Raw genomic sequence first — 22,390 nt, 5'->3', positions numbered from 1 at the left:
AATTGACTGGTCACTTGTTACCATTTTCTTAACCCAGACCATTTTTTCCGTACATGCTTAGTTCCCAAGTTTTCTTTTTCGTGTTAAACTTTTTTTAATACACATACAAAAAAATCATCCCTGCTTTGTTATACTAATATGGAAAATGTTAACATGTGCACCAAATGCACATGTTAAGGAAGCAAAAGTAGAAATAATATATTGAAATTTGTGCATTTAATTTTTTAAACATTAAATTTTCTATATTTAGAATCTTAACATGTGCCCTTGGTGCACATGTTAACATGACCCTACTAATATTAGTAGCAGAGTAATCCTTTCACCAAGAAAAAAGAAGAAGAATTAATACTCTATGTCATAAATAAAAATATTATTGATTAATTGCCTTAAAAATTAGTACAAATAAATGGGCTGATACAATCACAGTGGCCATACTATACACAGAAGTGATCCATATTATTGATTAATTGCCTTAAAAATTAGTACAAATAAAATTAAACCCAGAGTAATTAAAATGACAAAAAAAAAATGGAGACAGAAATATTAAAACCAAGTTGAATTTCATGAAATGTTTTGATTCACCATTTTTGTACCTCCCGGTTTGCAAGCAGTTTCTGAGCCCAATTTTGATGGTAAATCTAGTGAACCCGGTACCAAATGTCCTTGTCCCATGACCAACGAATTGTACATATGAACAAGCATTTTATCATCGTACTCCTTAGGTTGTGGGGTTCTACCAAATCCACCAGTGGGGTCACCTAAGGTAGACAAACTCATTACCTTTGAGTTAGCCAAACCAAGCATCATCCTTACATAGGTGTCTCTCAACCATAACATCCATTTTTTGGGTGAAGAAATTTTTGGAATTTTGATCTTGGGGGAAATTTTGATCCTCCATCTTCTTTTTTTTCCGGTGGTGGATGCTCCTCCTCCTCCTCCTCCTCCTAGCTTCACTGTGTTCTTCTTTCGGCGATTCGACTTGTTTAATATTTGATAGCCTTTTCTTCTCTTCCAGTACTTTTTGAAACCTCTTTGCATGGTGGATGTGATATCTTCCATGATGGGGTATGATCTCTCACGGAAAATGAATGAATGAATGGAAAGGGAACACAAAATGTAAGAGAAGGGAGATAGAGTAGAGTAGAGTTGGTATGAAAGTTATGAGGGTGGTAACTCAATTTGGTGCATATATATATGGCTTTTTAGTAAAATAACTACAAGTTTAATTTGTATATATTGTGATGTTTTACCCGTAAAATCTTGTTAGTTTGGGTACTTTTTGGACTGACTTTTTAAGGTGGTTCAAATTCAATTTTATATTTATCGGTTCAATGTTACATTTATTAGATTGTATACAATTATTTACCGGCTCACAAACTATGCATTATTCTAACCTCCATTTTCATCTCAAATTTATTTTGACTTAGGCGTAAGTGTTTTTTTTTTTGCAGGTACCCTCTTTCTCATCGTCGTTAATATCCAATGTTCAGATTCCAACTTCCAACTTGACGCATTTCTTCAAACGATCCACTATAAGGAGTTCTCTATTTTATCTTTTATCCTCTACAAATAGGCTCATGCTAGGGTGAGAGACCATCTCATATCTCTCACCGATGCATCACAAGTTTTATGCATTGGATTGAATCTGATATATGATATTATGATGTACCGTCAGTATTATATAATTTTCTTTTTTCTATTTTACACTCTCTTTTGTATATCAGCAATATTTTTAAGGTGAACATTTCGAAACTATTTTCCCAGAATAAATCGGTAACTTTGTTTCCAAAAAAAAATTCTCAAAAAAATTTGAAACTTTTTTTCCGATATCCGAATAAAATATCGGAACTTTTTCCAGAAAAAAGATCGGAAACCTTTTTCCGAATAAAATTTCGGAACTTTTTCCAGAAAAAAGATCGGAAACCTTTTTCCGAATAAAATTTCGGAACTTTTTTTCCGAAAAAAGATCAAAAACTTTTTTTCCAAAAAAAACTCTGGAATTGTTTTTATCTGGAATCGAAACTTTTTCCCCCAAAAATTGGAAACTTTTTTTTCCGAAAAAATTTTCCAAAAAAATATCGAAAACCTTTTTCCGGAAAAACCGAAAACTTTTTTTCCAAAAATAAAAATTAATATAATACTGACAGTATACCATAATATCGTACATCACGTTCAATCCAATGGTATTTAAGAATTGCTCATGATGTGCATCGGTGAGAGATATGAGATGGTCTATCACCCTAGCTGGAGCCCTACAAATAACTCTTAGTGTTGTGTGCCGAAGAAATACTAAATTTAATGGGTCATATGCATTCAATTAGGTTTCAATTTGGGAGTTCGCATTGTGCATGTGAATTTGAGGGGTACTGCCCTGGTTGTTCACTACAAGCAGCGCTGTCTTAGATTGACCGTCGACTTATCTTATTGTCGTTCAATCTCTAAGGCGGGTTTACGAATTAAAAATCGTAAATTGATCCCAAAAAATCAAATAATTTTGGATGTATTTAGATGTCATTTTGTAAAAAACCGCTAGATTGAATTTTGGATTGATTTTTCTAAACTAATTCAAACCAAATCAAACTGCATAATATATTTTAATACTTATTTTTCTTTTCATTAGTATGATGGTATATTACTTTAATCTATTATCAGTTGGTTTTTAATTTTTTTTAATACTTCTTATTAGTTTAATTTAATCTAATTTTTTTTCCAGGATAGATAAAAAGACTTAATTCTTTTAAAGGATCTCACGCAATTTGAAGAATCATTAAACTAAAAATGTTCTACATTAGAATTTTGTTACAAATAATGTGTTGTTATTTACATGTTCCCCGGCTTGTTATTTTGTCTAGAGTTAGGGATCTTAGGGTTCAAGAAATCTCATCTTTAAGGACATCCTACACCACTAACTCCGACACACCTTAGAAGATATCATATCTTTCACCACACTAGTGATGTCATGATTATTGTTAGGGTGATCAAATTTGAAAATTCGCGGGAAATAATGTAAAAAAAATTAGTTATATCTCTTCTTTATAGTGAATGATGTCATCAATGTCTCTAATGATAGTCATCTCGTTCTTCCTCCGTCTTCAAGTAGCCAGCCCTTTGATGAAAGTATATTTAAGTAAAGGAAAAACTAAATTTTAAAATGCACTATATATATATATATATATATATATATATATATATATATAAGAAGTTGTAAGACAAATTCAAAGTTAATATTGTGAATTTGCATTTTATGGAGCTATTTTTTGTTTTAAGTCAAACTTTTTGCCCACCTTCCACATATTTTGTAATTTTGATCTAACCTATGGATTTTGCCATAAAAATTGAAACTTATGTAAAAAAAAAAGGTGGATTATAGTCTCAAAAGAGAAATTGTCATTAAATTTAATATTTGTACAACAAATCACATTTTTTGGTGAAAAAATCCGCTGAGACCAAATTATAGCAAATTTAAAAATAGAGCCCAAAAATTTCAATTAAAAAAAATAATATTTTTGCGAGTTTAATAAAATGGGTGGATAAAAATGAAATTAAACCAATAATATAAAAGCATACTAGTATAAAAAAATTAAATAAACTTTAGGGGGGATCTTGATCTTTGCTAGTCTCCCTTCTAGCTTCGTCCCTGGACACGGGACTAATAACTTATTTAATATATTTTCATAAACAATGACGACTCTAACCACACTTCAAGTTGAACAACAGCCTAAAGCCTCATATTTGAAGAGGTACCAACATTTTTTAGTAATACTTATAATTAATTTGCATAAATATTGAATGCACGAGTAAATTTATTTTAATAATATTGTAAATAGTGGATACAATTGTCTTTTATTTTACGAATGTATGAAAAAAAAAGGTTTAACTACACATTTGGTCCCTTACGTTTATTTTAGGTTTCAATTTGGTGCCTTACGTTTAAAAAGTATCAATTTGGTCCCTTACGTTTATTTTAAGTTTCAAGTTAGTCCTTTCCGTTAGTTTTGTCACTAACACCGTTTGAATAGTACACGTGTCAGCGTGTCCAAGTGCCACGTGTCAGTCCACGTATGCAAATTGACTGCCACATGTGACAAAATTGACGGAAAGGACCAACTTGAAACCTAAAATAAACGTAAGGGACCAAATTGATACTTTTTAAACGTAAGGGACCAAATTGAAACCTAAAATAAACGTAAGGGACCAAATGTATAGTTAAGCCAAAAAAAAAAATAAAAGAGGATATGAAAAAGTAAGAGATGAAAGAAATAGTTGTTCGTGTTAGTAATACTACATTCAAAATTAAGGAGAATGAGTTTTAATGAACTTTTTTTGAAGAAGCGAATTCTAATATATATTGATGGTGTATACATGTAATAATTGGTTTTTGAGTATTTTTTGAGATCGATATGCAAGACTCCAAAAGTCATATTTGACAACGAGAATGAGAGAATTATGTATGATCTATCAATATTAAAAAATTTATTTGCTAATTTAAACTTCATAATTAGTTGATGGTAGTGTTATGCATGTAATTGGTTGATTGTGTGTTTTGGTGATTGATATGTGTGACTTCAAAAGTCATATTTAAACACATGAAAATAGAGGAAAAGCAAATTGTGTATTATTTATCTAATACTAGCGGGCCAGACAGGCGCGGAACGCGCCTGCCTATGTCTAACTTATGTCCAAAAAAAAATGTCTTATGTTATGATGAATTTGTTAATAAAAGATTTTTATTGCTAAAAAAAAGGATATTGTTGGTATTATGAAAAATCGACACCAAAAATATTTGTATTCTCTTTTTATATAGTATAGATGTGGTATTAAGTTGGTAATTATGCATGTATAGGTAACTCATTTGCCACTTATTCACATTTTTATGATTTGAATCTTTTTTTTTTAAAAAAAATTGATTAGTTAATGGAAGTTGTGAAACTAAGTCAAGGGTAAAATAGATATATTAAAAAGTCCATCCCAAACTCACCTATCCTTTTTATATATTGTTATAGATTAAAAAATATATAATATGGGATAGTATTTTTGTTTTCATCATTTATTTAACTAAAATGTGCAACATTTACATTTTTAAATTAAAAGTAAAATTCTCAATCAAGAGTATTCAACTTTGAATTTGATCTATAAATTTAGCAATACTTGATTTTTTTTTTTTGCCAATATACTTGAGCATTTTTTTAAAGTGACGCTAAAAGATAAAGTTGTAACAAATGATTTAAACAAATTTAAAATTTTGGTTTTAAAGATAAGATTCAACAAAATACAAAAAAGAAAATGATATAATGTATTTACAATCCATTTGAATTTGACTTAATTTTATTTTTTTTTACAGAGGAATTTAACTTAATTCTGAACTTATGAAAATAGTTTATGCAAATAAGTAAACTTTTATATTAACTCTTAGATTTTCATCAACAAAAATTGTATTTTTTTTTTGTTTACATTAAGCTGAGGATCGAACCCATGACCTATAGCGTACTACTCACGTACTACTCAGACCTCTTAACATTAGACCAAACCTAGTGGCTTCAAAAATTGTATCTTTATAAATGTTTTTTCATAAATTTATTTGTCAACTATTGCTATTTTTAATAAGAATAAAAAGACTAAATAAGAATAAAAAGGCAGTAACCGATAAAGAAGGGAACAAATAACATTAACGGTTATTTATGAAGTCCGCAAGGAAGTCTTGCATCCTCTGTCTTTCGGTTGGTTGGTTGTTGAGGAGGTGGAAACCGATATTGGAAACAAACAAAACACCACAAACTTCACTGTGGTTTCGCTATTATCTCATTTACATTTTCTTATATGTAAAGAGTGGTGTTTGCGGTTCGATTTGAATCGGTTATGAGACAAAAAGTCATCTGATCCAAAGAGGAAATATCATGTGATTTGATTCGGTTTTTAAATGACTATAAAAAATATCTGATCCAATCCAATTTTATGCGGTTTACTTCGGTTCGGTTTATTCGGTTTTATTCGGTTTTTAAATAAATAATATATAAATACTTGTAATATAAAAATATATTTTATCTATAAAAAATTAAGAAAACAACTACCGTTCAAAAAACCATATTTTTACGATTGCAAGAGAAAATTAAAGAGCATTATGCAAAAGGAAAATAACCAAAGAAATTTCACATAAACCAAAGAAGGATCATGTACCATGAATCCCAAAAGAAACAAATCATAATGAAAAGAATGGGGTTTTGTTAGACTAGTTACAATGGTTTCAACATCAAAACACATTCAACACCCACTTTTTCACTCCACATCATTTTCTCTTTCTTCCACCTAATCATTCAACACACATTCAACTTTTACCCTCTCCAATGGTTTTTCTATTCAACACCATACCCCACCACTTTCTCTACCCCACCACTTTCTATTTTATATTTTTATTTAAATTTAAATTTTTGTTTTTATGATTAAATAACATTATAATTATCGATTAAAATTAAATTAAAATAATAAACTTAACAAAATTTATTTAAATATTTTTTTATTTTCTTAATTTAAAATGCAATACATCACACAAATAACGTAATTAGTACGATACAAATTAAGAATTGTTGGGATTTTGATAATTGTTGGAGTTTTGATAATTGTTGGGATTTTGAGAATTGTTGGGATAATTAGAAGAATTGTTGGGATCCATTTCACTAAAAAAAGATTAAAACTTCAAAAGAAAGACTAATTAGAAAGATAATAATAGATTAAGATAGTGAAAAATTTAGTTTTTTTTTCTGTGTCCAAATGAAATGAACCAAGTCTCTATTTGTAGAGAAAAAAAAAATCACGAATTTTGGTAAAAAAATAAAAAAATAAAAAAATAATTTGCAATGAGATAATTGAGTTCAAAGGATAAAAATCATAAAAATTCACCGGACCAATCAGCAGCAGCCACGTGGCTCCCTGCCTTCCACGCTCCCTGTCCGCGCGTGTTTCACACGCGCCAGTCCTGGCCAACGAAAAATCGCCACGTGTCCCCCCATGTCAGGATTCAACATGTTGAATGGATTCATCTTCTCCCTCCGCCAGCAAGGCTTCAACACCTTTCCCACAATGGTTTCAACACCCATATTCACCTTCAACACCCACAATTCAACACCATTGTGGGTAGTCTTAAGACTTAAGTTGAACTTTTTTCGCTGATAAAGATGAGATGATATACTATGATCAAAATAAGTATTAAAATATCTATAAAAAATTAAGAATGATGCTATATTATGGGACCATGGATTTGAAGTAACTACAAAATATCTAAAATAAATAAAAACCAAAATAGAATAGGTTAATGTAATATATCATACTAATAAAAAAAATAAGTATTAAAATTTATGTATGTGTTTTGGTTCGGTTTGGATCGGTTTTAAAAAACCAATCAAAAATCTGATCTAAGACAGCGGTTTTACAAAAAGACATCCAAATAAATCCAAAATTATTCGATTTTTTGTGGTTTTCGGATTTTTTGAATCGGTCTGCGGTTTTTAATTGGATTTGAGCACCCTTATATGTAAACTCCTAATTATTATTTTTTAGTTGTGTAAAAAAAAATTAGTCAAAAAGAATATATAATGAGCTTATATTGTCATAAAAAAAAATATTAAATGCAAATTTGATCCTCTATTTTTTTTTTTGCTCTTTCTAAGTTTTAGTTCCCCTATTTTAAAAACTACTAATTTTTTGGTCCACTTATTTTAATTTTTCCTAATTTTTTATCCCCAACCTATTTTGGGATCAATTTTGATGACTTTATGACAGGATAAATGTCACATACTGTAAACAAAACTAATATAGGACTTTACTATCTATTTAATTTCAATAAATCTTATTAAAAATAATTTTTATTTTTGAGTTTGTATTAATAAATCAAACTGGTGAAATAAAAAAAACAAGAATATATATATCGATCGAGGAAGTTGTTCTGGATACACCAAAATAATCTCACATCGCTTGGTAATCGAGACTAAGAATAGTTTATATATAGTACACACACCTTTTAAACTATCGAGACACATTTTTTACAAAGGACAAAACTGTTATGCGTTAACAGACAATCTCTTGGAGATGCAGACTAGATTTTTTTGAATTTTTGTTTCAACTTCCTCAAACTTGGATTCACCATTGAAACTTGGAGTTTGAGTTCGTCCGGAATGAAGGAGAGTTTGAGTTCATCATTGGTGAAAGGAAAAAGGCAATTTTTTTTTAGAGATTTAGTTTTATTTTATTTTTAGGGATAGAGATTTTATTATTTCCTTAATAAAAACAATTTTTAATAAGATTTTGTTGAAATTAAAATAAATAATAAAGCCACCTATATTAGTTTTATGACTTAATTATACTTTTGGTCCCTTGTCTTTATTTTAGATTTTAAGTTGGTCTCTTATCTTTTAAAAGTTTCAAGTTAGTCTCCTATCTTTTATGTCGTTCAATTAGTTAGTCCCTTATATTTTAAATAAAATTATGATTTGTGTTTTTTTTTAATTACAGTTTTTGTCCCTTATCTTTATTTTAAGTTTTAAATTGGTCTCTTATCTTTTAAAAATTTTAATTAGTTGGTTCCTTAAATTTTTTATTTTCGTTGGTGTTGATAAAGGGAGTAAAAGTGTAATTAAGTTTAGTTTTATCTATGTGACATTTATCTCGTTGGATTTGGCTCTCCACGTGTTGCTCGCTCAAAAGTCCGTTAAATTTTACTATCTTTAATTTTTCTATAAATATTGTGCTTTTAATAAGAGTTTAATTGATATGCACCGACGGTATAAAATAGTTTTACGATGTAATTTGCAATTTTGAACTATATAGGAAAACGGAAGACCCACATCATCTATCTTGTTGTGCCCAATATGTTAAAGTTAAGGCTCCATGCCCTACAATTTTATTTTTTTAGGTATTCATTTAAAAGATTTTAAAAATAATAAAGTAAAAGGTTAATTTTTTGTCTCCGTAAAACTAAAAATAAATCGGATTATCATAACTCATGAGAATCCTAGGATTAATATAAAACAAAAAACTAAAATTAAATCAAGGATGATCATTGTACATAAAATTATTTTTTAATTAATCCGTAACAAACAGGTCTAAAACGCAAATAAAAAATTTGATTAGAATAATACAAGAAAATAACCATATCAAGATTCAACACTAACAAATAACTCAGCCAATTAACACTTAACCAGCTCTAGTTTAAGTCTTGTTATATTTGGTATTGGCTTGAGGTCTGAGGTTCGATTTTCTCTAATGCCAATTTGGGTAAGTTAATTTAGCTTCTTCAAAAAAAAAGTTTAAGTCTTGTTATTTTTCTTTTGCCTCACTTCTTTTTTCTTCCCCCTAAAAACTGTTGTGCAGTTTGACCTACACTACTATATCTATGTGATAATTACCATTATTTTACTTTAGGCTTTAGCATTCAATTTTGTCATTCAAATCTTTGAAACTAGTAGAGATACTCTTGATCCCAAAAACACAAATTATAAGGACCATGAATTACCAAAATTAATAATTCACCTAAAGTATACAATATGGAATAAAGCAAAGAAAGACCAAAGAAATCAAGCACTGAATCATGGAGTAGATAGAGTAGTGAAAATTCCGGTTTGAGAAGAGTATTGATTGAAATGGCATCATTGTTTCACCGTTATTCTTGTCATGATTATAATAATCTGGCGGTACATAGTATGAAAATGGTGTTCCCGGTGGAAAATATGATTGTGGTGGGTATGGAGTCATTGGTGGCATGTCACAATTATTTGGACATGGTGACTTTGGAGGCCGTGGAGGCGGAGGGCATTCGACAATTGCCAGCGGCAGTGGAGGTGGTGGTGACGGCGGCAGTGGTGGAGGCAGTGATGGAGGTGGTGGACACTCTATCACTTGTGGAGGTGGTAGAGGTTGACATGGATTTTCACACTCAGCACACATTGTGCATGGAACTTGGTCTTTTGCTACTAATGAAGAAGCTTTGGTGTTAGATGAAAATGCAAGTATGAAAGTAAGCAAGAAAGGCAAAAAATTAGCCATAATGTGCTTTTAAGTTGGGAAGTGTTTGTTTGTTTTTGTTGAGAGCAAGATAAATATACTAGCTAGTTCTATTATATAACACAAAATTGAGGATTTGAATTGTTTTTTTTTAAGTGATATAAATTGTGGACGTTTTATTTTATTTATGATGATATATAATATAGCAATATTTTGGTGACCGCACCAATTGTCGGTGTTTTACCTTCTACGGCATTGTCTCATCATCAAATCTAGCGAACATAGCTTCTAAAACACACAATTTTATTGATTTCATTGCACTCACACACTGGACATTAGTGGAGTGATGATTAAAAAAATGGGAAATTTTCTTTAGGCGCCTATATACACTCTATTTTGATACGTGTTATGGAATGGGCCTAAGGCCCAACTTCCGAGGAGATCTCCCTCCTAGATTGTCGAGTAGGGCCCAATAGTAGAGCAATCAACGAAGATTCGAGTGAAGTCAACAGATGATTTATCCTGCATAATCGTAACGTTCAACGTCGGAATGATGAATACAATATATTAGGTATTAATGTGACATTTTATAGTTTATACTTTATAGTTTGTACTGTCGGCAACGTATGCAAGTTGATTGCAGTATGATTTATTATGAGATGAGATGCAAAATTGAAGCGGCGGGATTCTATCAACTCGTAGGATATATGTGCCGATAGTATATTTGTATGCTTTCACACAACATCGTTTTCTTTCTCTTGTTTTTTTTTTGTTTTGTTTTTCTAATAACTTTCATTAATCTTTTTTGAATCTAAAATAAGTTTCATTTATTGAATGTAGTTTTATTCAAGATAATATGGGCCACTAAATGTCGACACTTAAATCAAAAGACATTAGGTTCAATGATTATTGAATCTCTCTTAGAGTGAATCATTCGAGAGAATTTGAATTTGATTTTTGATGAGAATAACTTTTAATCAAAAATTTTATAATTTCGCAGCCGAATTCTAAATTATCGGAAACTTTTTCCCTAAAATGCTCAGAAAAAAATATTGACACTTAGAAATCCGAACTTCATTCACTACATTGTAGAACACTGCCTCTTTTCACTATACTCATGTTCTTAGAATCACAATAATTGACGGAGGCTCTGTTTGACAAAAATAGCTTATGGCTGATAAGCTAGCTGATAGTTTATGGCTTATGACTTCTAGTTGATAAGTGTAAAATGACATAAAAGAACATCTTTAATTCAATAATTTTTTAACAAATTAATATTACTATCAAATTAATAATTTTTTATCAAATTAATATTACTATTTACTCTTTGGATTGAAGTTTTTGGTAAAATTAACGCTTCAATTGACTGATAAATGTAAAATGACATAAAAGAACATCTTTAATTCAATAATTTTTTATCAAATTAATATTACTATTTAAGATACTTAGAATTTAATATTTTAAGTTTATTTAGTTTTTTTTACAATATTTTAAGTTTATTAATTCAATAAATTTCAAATATTATTATTAAACTAATTTTTATATGCTTAATTTTTTTAAAAAAACTATTTTCCTTTCAGTTGATATACTTTATGAAAAAATAACAAAAAAAAAAAACTAACAAAATATATTCACAATATAGTATATAATGGTTAATTATAGTAAGGTACGTTGTTTCAACAAAAAATTATAGTAAGGTATGTACCTATGAATTGATAAAAAAAAATGATTTAGCTTTCATATTTGAAAATATATAATACGGCAACGTTAAAACATACTATATACATGTGATTTTAAAAGAAGCAACGTTAAAATATGCATTTATTATTTTATTTTAAATTTTAATGATAATAAATTATAAAGGGTAAATATGGATTTTAGTTAAAATAATAAGGGTAAAAGAGGAAGAAAAAATGAAAAACTATAAGCTCATAAGCTACTTGAAATAACTTCTGAAAAAGAAGCTATAAGTCAGCAAAATAAGCTAAAAGCTCTTTATGAAAAGACTGTTACCAAACAGGTCTTTTAGCTTATAAGCCATAAGATAAAAGCTAAAAGCTAGTTTTTTTGACTTGCCAAACAGACCTAGAAAATTAAAATTATAGGTATATTTGAATAATTTTTCTATTACCATTTGGTCATTGCGGTTATAGATAACAATTTATTCTTAATATCACTACGAATTAACAAAATAGTTAAAGACTAATGTCTCGACTCGAAACAAACATTTGTTGACAACAATACTAATGTCTTAGGCGAATTCGAAATCATTTTAATCATTAAAATACCTTAATTCTACATGTTATAGTCAAAAGTTCAATATGTTTAAAAACACTACCATGCTAGATTGCGCCACAATTTGACTTTTAACATATGACGTATGGATTGCCAGAATCCAGTTTTTTCAGTGGTGCGATTTTAAACAGAACGTGCCAATCTTTACAGCTTCAATATTTTCATTTTTTTTATTCATAACTATATACTTCTCATTGATAATATATTTTTGGAAAATGCTAAACAGTGCCCCCGGGCACTAGTTAAGGATATAAATATGGAAATTTTATCTCGTAAATTGTGCATTCAATGCTTTAATATGTAAAAAGTTATTCTCTCTCATCATTAACTTTTTCATTTGTTTCTTTTTTTAGTATGCTTAACTAGTGCCCCAGGGGCACTGTTTAGCATGACCCTATATTTTTTAGTACATTTTTTTATTTTGTTTTGTTTCATTACCGATGTGCAATCAAATGTTATTAAAAAATAAAAATAAATACAATCAAATGTAACTCATTGACACATCATAATAGTTGCAAATTAGAATTGACTTAAAATATAATGTCATCAAAGCCACTATGTTTGATCTAGTGGTAACATATTTGGGTAATATGTTATAGGTTCTGGATTCGATCTACAGCTCATTGTAAAAAAATAAAATAAATAATGTCATCATAATACAAAATAAATGAATATATAATATTTATTAAAAAAAATGATAATATATTAATAAAATATAAGAATACATAATAGAAAAAAATAGACCATTAAAGATGTGTAAAATTTAAACCTTAAATCATCTGTTTTATTGTTATATAGACTTATGATAAAATTTATTTATTTTTCCATTTTTTATTTATTGCGGGCTTTGGGCAATTCGTGGCCTATTCGGACTTGCCCCTCTTTTTAGCATATATTTTTGGGCTTGACTAAAAACCTTAAAGGAAGGCTTGAGTCATATGTTTTATCTTTAGGCCCCTCATGGTTCTTTTTGCCTTCCTGAATTTCACTTTTTTGCCCTTCAATAAAAATTTCGGTTGCTATAGACCAATTTTTTTTTGCCTTGAAAAAATATTCAGTTTCTGTTAAACGAATTTTCCCTTAATTTGAACTAGAAAAAATTTCGTTTTCTGCGAACCGAAGTTTTTTGCAAGAGCAAAATTGAAATATTTGAGGGTATAAAAAATACATGGGAGGCCTAAAGAGAAAACATCATGTTTTAGTAGGCTTGACAAACCAAGCTGTACGAACTAGCCCATTTTATTAACTCTAAAGGAAGGTATGAAATATTCTTTGTACCAGTTCACTATATATCCTATGCTATCGGTCAATATTCATTACATCGAGCCACATGTTTTGATTGGAAATAGTATTGTGACATATTTCTATTCTACACATTAAAACCATCGAGAAGAGTTTAACATTCATTTACGTCCACAGTAAATACTAAAGAAATGAATCTTTTCAGTTGTACGTAGAGATACCTAATTTAAAAAGTAACTCATAATTTATAGTGTAAAACTATAATTGCATAATAAATATTTTTATTTTATTGTTTTTGTTTTGGTCAATTTTTTTTTATTGTTAAAAATTAAAAATTATAAGTCTTCATAATATAAAAAGATTATATATATATATGGTCAAGATTATATATATAATATCAGTAGACAAAAAAAAGGGTTAAATATGATATATTTATTGTTTTGTGAGATAAATAAGATTTTTTTAAGGTTTTCGAGATAAATAAGATTTTTGTGTAAAAGAAAAAAATAAATAAGATTTACTGTATTTTGTCTTTGAGAAGAATTTAAACATGAATATAAAATGGCAGATAAGAAAAGAAATGAGTGAAATGCCAAATGCTCCCTGAAATTTCAAAATTCTTTAAATACTTCAATGAAATTTGGAAATAGGCAAATTCTCCCTGAAATTGTAAAATGTTACTCCCTCCGTCCCAAAATTATTGTCACAATTTGACCGTGTGCACTATTCATACAAACTATTTTGACCATATTTTTTTTACCAATGTATAATAGATAAATATTAGCATATGAGATATTGTTAGATTTGTCTCAATTAGTACTATCAAAATATCAATTTTTCATAATTTTTAATAATACACAACTAAAAATATTAATGATCAAAATTGTGCATCGACAAGTGTGCAGTAGGAAAATGTGACAATTATTTTGAGACGGAGGGAATAATAAAATTGCCCCCTCCGTTAGTTTGTTCCGTTAAGTGCGATGATGTGGCTAATAAACGGTGACGTGGCATGATGATATGTATAGTATTAGATGCCACGTCACATGGGCAATTTGACCGAAGGTATTTGACAATAAGTTATAAATTTCATGGGATATTTGACCGTTAAAATTTCATAACATCATTGAATATGACTTTTATAATAGTATATTTGGTACAAATTTCGATCAAATACCCCCACTTAAATGAGTCTCAGTGATGTGGACTTTGACTCGCAGGTGCCACATATGCAGTTAACAACCATGGCATAAAAATAGACGGAGTAAACGGAGCAGGAGGCAATTTGATTGACTTTTTACAATTTGAGGAATATTTGCCTAATACCAAATTTCAGGGGTATTTGACAATTTACGCGAAAAGAAATAAGAGCTAATCATATCATAGTTTTGTAAAATAAAAAAATTACATTTCTCATTTGCCCTAGCGGCTAGCGTTGCTTCTTCGTAGCTCAATTTTGTAAAATGATTAATCTTTTCAGTTGCGCATACGATACCTAATTTAAAAAATAACCCATACTTAAAAGTGTAAAACTATAAATATATAATAAATATTTTTATTGTTAACAATTAAAAATTATCAGTTTTTATAATATTAAAAGATTAAACATCAGCGGACCAAAATAAATAAATAAATATGACTTATTGTTTTGCGAGATAAATATGATTTTTTTAAGGTTTCCAAGATAAATAAGATTTTTTGTAAAAAAAAATAAAAAATAAAATATACTGTATCTTTGTAACAAAAAAAAAGATTTACTGTATCTTGTCTTTGAGAAGAAGTTAAACATGAATATAAAAAGGCAAATAAGAAATAAGAAAAGAAAAAGAGCTTTGCTATATACAGCGAAGCAATATTCCACGAATATTCCACGAACCGCTTTTTACCCTTTTAATTAACCGCTTGACATTGTTTTGCCTACTAAATATAGCAACGTTCCATCAAAAAACTAGCAAAGTTCGGCTTATACAAAAACAAAATAATCTAGCAAAGTTCATTTTCTATACACCTCAAATTAACTCCAATCCATTTTGCATCCATTAACCATGAATCAACACTCACCAAGAGAAACCCAGAAGCAACCTTACCCCTTATCTTACTCAGCCATAATATTTCAACCATTGACAATTTTTCCAACAAAGAGTTTGTTAAAAAAATAGACAAATACTTGGATTTTTTTTGCAGCAAGGTACTAATAGATTAGTGCAAACAATAATGATGAAATTAGAGGAGAGAGTAAAAGGAGAGAATGAAGGAGAGTTGGTTGTTATTATTATATGAAATGAAAAGAGGAGAAAAGAATGGTGTTTGAAGAAGAGAGAGAAAAGAAACAAAGAGAAACATTAAGTTATTGGTGTGATTAATTTCATAGTGCTTGTTCGTGAAATCCTCGTGATTTTTTCTTCGCGATATCTATCATTTCCCAAAGAAAAAACCATAGTTTTATAAAGTAAAAAAAATTACATTGCCCGTTTACCCTAGCGGCTTCTTCGTAGCTCAATTTTGCTCTTTCTCTTCAAAATCTAAACGGTTCACCAATTCCCTCCACCAAGCCCTAACTTCCGCCCAGCCGGTATTCTACGCCGATCACTGTTCACCGTCGCCTCCGTCCGTTGTTCAGTCATCGCATCGGAATTTCCATACTGGTCTCGTTAACTTGATTTCTTCTTTAGGTCAGTTTTTACAACTGTTCCCCATTCAAAACCCTAGTTTCAATTCCGAATTTAAATCCCAAATTCGATTCTGATTCAACTTTAAAGTAATCTGTTTTATGATTTTGAATTACATTATTTGATTTTGTCAATATATATTTCTGATTGGGAATTGTTTGCTTTGTTTGAAAAATCAACAGTTTTTATCATGGAAGATTCTGAACCCAAATCCGCTGAAAACAACCAACAAACTGAACAAGGTATGTAAAACTAGTTGCATTACAATCAGTGACAATCACAATCTTGTTATCTTATGCACATCTGTTTTCTAGTACTATCGTTAATTTTTAGTTAATATGTTTTTTTTTTTTTTTTATTTTATTTATTTCCAGTGTGCAGTTTTTTCCGAAAACCAGTTAATAAGAAGAATATAAGGAAGAGAACTATTGATAATGAAGATAATGAGGATGATTCGAATAATGAAGAATCGTTGATGCATGTTCAGAAAAAGAATACAAAGACTGATAATAAGCTGTTCTTTTCCTCCGGCTCTTCGAAAAGCTCTGCATCTTCTGAACAGAAGGAAGAATCTGAGAAACATGGCTTTCATTTTGAGTCATCCAAAGAGATTCAAGTTCAACATGACAGCAAAGCAACAGCAACTCTTGAGACTGAGACTGATTTTTCGAATGATGCTCGTGCTAGGCGTGAAAGAGCTCTTAAGCAAGCATCGGAGACTCTTAAGGGAAAGGGAACTGGCTCCGAAGATGGAAAATTATACAAGGGAATGAATAATTACACAGATCATAAAGCTGGATTTCGGAGAGAGCACACAATTTCTGGTGAAAAGGCTGGCGGCTCACACGGTCCTCTTAGGGCTTCGGCTCATATAAGAGTGTCGGCTAGGTTTGATTATCAGCCTGATATATGTAAAGATTATAAGGAGACTGGGTACTGTGGTTACGGTGATTCGTGTAAGTTTATGCATGATCGAGGGGATTACAAATCTGGGTGGCAGATGGAGAAGGAATGGGAAGAAGCCGAGAAAGAAAGGAGGATGCGATTGGCTGCAGGTGAGGATGCGGAAGAGGAGGGTGCCAATTTGAACGATGATGAAGATGACGACGATGATGCATTACCATTTGCATGTTTCATTTGTAGAAATCCATTCGTGGATCCTGTCTCAACGAAGTGCAAACACTACTTTTGCGAGCATTGTGCATTGAAGGTACATCCTTATTGTTTTGGCAAATAAATTTCTATTTATAACAGTTTCAAGTTATTTAGTGATTTTAATTTTGTTTTTCCCTTTCCTTTTACTTATGCCTAACTTTCTGATCATTTCACTTGCAGCATCATGCAAAGAATAAGAAGTGTTTTGTTTGCAACCAGCCAACGCTTGGTATTTTTAACGTTGCTCACGAGATACGGAAGAAGATGGCTGAGGATAAATAAACACCTCAATACAATCGATGAATGTCTTTGCTTATTTGAGGTCACCTTTTTTTTTCCCTCCCATTTTAATTCGGTCATATGGAGATGCTATGTAATGAGTTGAAAACATATGTTAGGTTTACGCAGCCTTGTTATTTTTGTATCTTTTTGACTAATAGATTCCGAAATATATAATAGTGAGAGATTTGTATCTGTTTAAAATAGCACGCTGTGTACTTCTTATTGTAGTGTAATTCATTTTAATACTACTAAATTAGTCGAGTTTCTAACTTTCTTAATCCTTCTTTTTTTTACACAACTTTGTATACTTCCTGTAGAGGATTGCCAAAGATTCTCTAATAGTATATTTGTTCACATCCAATGTTGCTCAAGAAATGCATATATTCTTTTCCCTTGATACTTTGGCAACCTGCTTCTCATTTTCTATGCATATATTCCTCTAGTTAGCCATCTATTAACTCAAAACATTAACCTTACCCACCCTTCAAATACAAAAGCTTGCTGCACCATCCACCACTTAATATTACATTCAACTCATTCTCTCAATTATCTGACATTTTTGCTGAATATTGTGTGAAGAAGGGAAGAGTTTCTATGTATGGATGTTGCAAGTTATATGCCTCCTAGGTCTTCTTGTTCTGTGTCTATGGTTGTCCTTACGACCGAATAACCCATCCTTCTCCATTGTGTTAGTCGCTATAGATCGACCTTCAAATCAAAATGGCACCATATTTTATAGCCTTGAAATTGATAACCCAAACAAGGACTCGAGCATTTACTACGACAACATGATATTGAGTTTCCTCTAATGGGCAGCAGGAAGATAAGGTGGGGGAGACAACCATAGGTTCATTTCATCAAGGAACTAGCAAGAACCGCATTGTATCTGACATTGTTAGTTGCAAACCTGGACCATTCAAATCTCTCTTTAATGCCATATCAAATGCAACTGCTGAGTTGAAGGCTTCCCTGACAACTAGATATCGATACAAGATATGGGGAATCAAGAGCAAGTTTCAGAGATCACTCTTGGAAGGTATTCTTCTGCCAATCGATTCTAATGGTAAGCTTTCACATAAGAAGAAGAAGTACCCGCTTACCCGTAATTCCAAAAAACTGGGAAGGTCCAAAGTAAAGAAGCACTGATCTCATTTCCTTGACTGTTTTTTTGGCTTGGTTTTTCCTCCCCCTCTTCTATATCCTTCTCAGGCCCGGTTTTGGGCCTAGGCAAGCAGGCCTACAGGGCCTCCAAAAAAATGGGGCCTCAATTTTTTTTTTTCAAACCCATAATTTAAATTATTGCCTTGAGTAGTTTTTCGGACACTAAAGATCATGAATTGCCTGTTGGCCTAGTGGTCAGCAACTCTCCAAATGTTTCAAAGTTGGAGGAGGTGGTGGCTTCAATTCCCACCCGTGACAATGTTTTTTTATTTTGTCATTTTTTTAAATTTTATTTGAGGTCAATGACTATTTTTCTTAATATGAAATCGTTAGTTGTTAGTATATTACAATGAGTTGTTCTCTCTTGTAACAAAAAAAATATATTACAATCAGTTTAGCTACTCATCCCATCTTATAATGATTATTTTTTAATGTTATTTACAATTTAAATATATATTGTTCTTTTTATAAAAAATTATATATTTTTTTATTTGGGGTCCATTTTTATTATTAGTCTGGGGCCTCCAAATTGTGGGAGATGGCCCTGATCCTTCTTCATAATTTTTCACATTATAACAAGTAGAAAACAATACTATTTGTCTGCATGTTCTTCTATAGTAAGGAGTAATTCTTGCTTGCAACCCAGTGTAAGCTTAAAGAAACCTAAAATTGACGGTAAGGACTAACTTGAAACCTAAAATAAACGTAAGGGACCAAATTGATACTTTTTAAACGTAAGAGATCAAATTGAAACCTAAAATAAACATAAGAGACCAAATGTGTAGTTAAGCCTCTTAATTTTTATACATTTTCTCTCTTAACTTTACTCTTCTTCTCTCTTAATTCATTATCAATTTCTTCTCTCCTAACCACTATTTGTCTATTTCTCTTGCTTCTAATTCTCTTGAATGGTTTTTAGTTACATATATAGATATATAGTGACAAATTTTATAATGTTGGTATTAAAAATATAATCGAACATTTTCGAAATATAAAACCTCGTAGATGCTAATTGTAATCTATATAATGAAGTTTTTATATATTTTGAGTTTTTGTAATCACTATAGTTGTATATCTTGTAAAACATCGTAATATATTTCTTTAGTTAAAATATTTTCTAGCCCCCACTAATAAACATTTCTGGATCCGCCACCGAAAACCAAGAAAGGATTTTCAAATTGATGATGATTATCTGAACTTATATCCTCCTTAATTACCCAAGAGAAGGCGTTTTTCAAATTCTTTGTCATTAGAATAATTTTGGATAATTGCACAAATTTTAGACGGACACATGTAGGGGCATGGTGTGGCTTTAGCCACACCAGATTTTCAGGATTTATTTTTTTTAATATTTTAACTCTCTCGTCTGTCACTTGAACACCACCACCAGTCTACTATCACAACCTCCCCTTGATTTCATCCTATTCCTTGTCTTAAAGGAAACAAAGTTTTCCTATTCAAAATTTCTACAGGATGAGATTTCAGATCTAAAATGAAACAAAGAAAAATGAAAATCTCTCTACAGGAATTTCAGACATCAATTTGTTGTGAGACAGCTCCAATTCAATGGGAAAAGAGAGTTTGAGTGTTTAATTTTACTCTTAAAGAGATCGATTGAAGGAGAAGTTTTTGAAAATTTTATTGAAGAAGAAGAGTGTTGTTTATCTCTCTCTTTGTGGGTGTTGAAGAGAGAATAGTTAAAAAGGGATAGTGTTATATCTTGTGTTTCACCAAAGAAATTTCTAGATATTACTAGAGAGTCTGGAAGAAAAAAATGTATGGAGTGCAGAGTGTTTCAACTTTCACCAAAGAGGTGATTTTTTAATTTTTTTTATTAAGTGTCATGTTAAACCGTGGCCTAAATATTTGTTAATCATTCTAAAAAAGAAATTAAAAATAAAGTTAATGCTAGAAATATAATTTTTTATGTTTTTAAGGTATGAAATGCACAAATTTTAAGATAAATTTTTTATATTAGTATGCTTAATTAATGCTTCGAGAGCTCTTTTTAGCATTTTCCTTTTATTAATTTTTTTTCTTTCTTTTTTATATAAAAAATGGTGTTCAAGGTTAAATTTAGCCTCACTGGTATTTTGTGTCTAGATCCGTCCCTGATCAATATTGCTGATCACAAAAAGTATCAATGTTAATCATTAAAAATTGAAAGATAAGTATTCCAAGCAACCAAAAAAGATAGAAAGGAGAAAATTAGACAAACACCCACATACATGAAGTCGCCAAAACATTCTTTACTCTCATCTTATTAATCCATGGTTGTAGTTTCTTGATTATCTTAATTCGTATCCTTGTCTATTTTCCTTTTAAGGAACTGCTTCAACTAGTGTAAACCAGGTGTGTACTTATATTGTGCATTCAATTTTCCTTATTTTAGGAGAAGGCAGAAAAAAGCTGGTTTGATCGGAATGCTAGCTCAGTGGATTTAGTCACTGAAAATTATGACAGTGAGGAGGAACAAGTTAATAAATGTAGGCAAAAGAAAGCCATCTCTAAGCAATTGAAGAAATTGCAGACGGTTTGTACTCCCTTTTTTTTGGCAAAAACAACTAGAAATGACACTTGGCCACTGATGCACGCTATGTTCTCTTTGCAGGCTGGTGTAACACCCCTCCTTCAGGAACAATTGCAACAATTAACAAGGCAAAAATTAAGTGATCGCCAGGGTGCAGTATTCGGCAAAAAGGGAAAATTTGTTGTGATCGGTCAAGATTGTGTAGACGCACTTCATGCACTTCGGAGTGCTGGGGAAGAGGTATGTATATGTTTAACACTTTTTTTTCCATATTCTGGAAATTGTTATTTTGTGATGTTACAAGGATGAGGAAAGTTTAAGAGATACGATTTCTTTGGTTGATGAGTAAATTGAGGAGAGTTTGACGTGTTAATTTTGTCTAGAAAAATGCTCTTGGCCGACGTGTCGGTGTAAATTTTATACACTATCATCTACTCAGTGTCACGTGACATCAGTGATAGCTTATAACAAATATCTCGTGCATCAAACTTTGTTAATAATGTGGCTGCATATTATTGACGATTGTTAAGCTCCTCATTATTTGAGAACGAAGTATCTAAGCTTCTTGTGCCAGAAATATTAGGAATATGTGTATAGTAGAAGAGTGATATTCAGCTTACTTCAATTGAGCTTATGTTTGTTTTGTTTCGTTCTTTCTTTGCCCTTGTAACTTGCAGGTGCGCATGGATATCAAGGATTCAACACGACAGAAAAATACCGTGAATTCGAAAAGAAAAAGAAAAGAGGAGAAAACACGTAATTTTGTTGTCTTAGCATATCTTTTTCTTCCTTGCTATTTATTTATTTTTACCAGCGGTTGGTAATTCCTTGTATATTTTTTCAGGTTTACGTGATCAACGTAAAAAGCAGAAGAGAAAGCAAAACAAGGAGGATGAGGCCGAATAAATTTTTATTCATATAACTTATACATTAGGTGAAATTTTACAACAAAATTGTCACGATTTACTGTATTTTTTTATGGCAGCGTCTGTTGTTTCTCCTGCCTTGTTTTAGAACAACGAATTTTGTATGAATATGTCAGCACACAGATATAGTTTCTATCGTA

The 22,390-nt window shown here is 30.6% G+C and overlaps 4 protein-coding genes across 4 annotated transcripts; 2 read left to right on the top strand and 2 right to left on the bottom strand.

Annotated features, from left to right (window-relative positions):
• Positions 1-337: 337 nt before the first annotated feature.
• LOC123891138 lies at positions 338-1,156 on the bottom strand. The gene has a single exon (XM_045940960.1). The coding sequence runs from the start codon at positions 1,057-1,059 to the stop codon at positions 562-564; it is 498 nt and encodes a 165-aa protein (XP_045796916.1). The 5' UTR covers positions 1,060-1,156; the 3' UTR covers positions 338-561.
• Positions 1,157-9,519: 8,363 nt separating this feature from the next.
• LOC123889100 (sulfated surface glycoprotein 185) lies at positions 9,520-10,032 on the bottom strand. Its single transcript, XM_045938299.1, has one exon. The coding sequence runs from the start codon at positions 10,030-10,032 to the stop codon at positions 9,520-9,522; it is 513 nt and encodes a 170-aa protein (XP_045794255.1).
• Positions 10,033-15,971: 5,939 nt separating this feature from the next.
• LOC123891135 (zinc finger CCCH domain-containing protein 1-like) lies at positions 15,972-17,834 on the top strand. The gene is made up of 4 exons (XM_045940957.1): positions 15,972-16,199; positions 16,379-16,438; positions 16,571-17,406; positions 17,532-17,834. The coding sequence occupies exons 2-4, from the start codon at positions 16,387-16,389 to the stop codon at positions 17,631-17,633; spliced, it is 990 nt and encodes a 329-aa protein (XP_045796913.1). The 5' UTR covers positions 15,972-16,199; positions 16,379-16,386; the 3' UTR covers positions 17,634-17,834.
• Positions 17,835-19,880: 2,046 nt separating this feature from the next.
• Positions 19,881-22,390, top strand: LOC123891137 (DEAD-box ATP-dependent RNA helicase 13-like). Its single transcript, XM_045940959.1, has 5 exons — positions 19,881-20,607; positions 21,187-21,327; positions 21,406-21,564; positions 22,002-22,080; positions 22,169-22,390. Exons 1-5 carry the CDS (start codon positions 20,569-20,571, stop codon positions 22,228-22,230), a joined length of 480 nt encoding a protein of 159 aa, XP_045796915.1. The 5' UTR covers positions 19,881-20,568; the 3' UTR covers positions 22,231-22,390.

This window comes from Trifolium pratense, linkage group LG6 (genome assembly GCF_020283565.1).
Source record: "Trifolium pratense cultivar HEN17-A07 linkage group LG6, ARS_RC_1.1, whole genome shotgun sequence".
NCBI lineage: Eukaryota > Viridiplantae > Streptophyta > Magnoliopsida > Fabales > Fabaceae > Trifolium > Trifolium pratense.
This window is presented reverse-complemented; position numbering and strand designations above follow the sequence as displayed.

Coding starts and splice junctions, on each gene's coding strand:
- LOC123891138 (XM_045940960.1), bottom strand. CDS start 1,059: ATGGAAGATATCACATCCACCATGCAAAGAGGTTTCAAAAAGTACTGG.
- LOC123889100 (XM_045938299.1), bottom strand. CDS start 10,032: ATGGCTAATTTTTTGCCTTTCTTGCTTACTTTCATACTTGCATTTTCA.
- LOC123891135 (XM_045940957.1), top strand. CDS start 16,387: ATGGAAGATTCTGAACCCAAATCCGCTGAAAACAACCAACAAACTGAA. Junction 16,439..16,570: donor CAACCAACAAACTGAACAAG/GTATGTAAAACT, acceptor ATTTATTTCCAG/TGTGCAGTTTTTTCCGAAAA. Junction 17,407..17,531: donor GCGAGCATTGTGCATTGAAG/GTACATCCTTAT, acceptor TTTCACTTGCAG/CATCATGCAAAGAATAAGAA.
- LOC123891137 (XM_045940959.1), top strand. CDS start 20,569: ATGTATGGAGTGCAGAGTGTTTCAACTTTCACCAAAGAG. Junction 21,565..22,001: donor TTCGGAGTGCTGGGGAAGAG/GTATGTATATGT, acceptor TGTAACTTGCAG/GTGCGCATGGATATCAAGGA. Junction 22,081..22,168: donor AAGAAAAGAGGAGAAAACAC/GTAATTTTGTTG, acceptor ATATTTTTTCAG/GTTTACGTGATCAACGTAAA.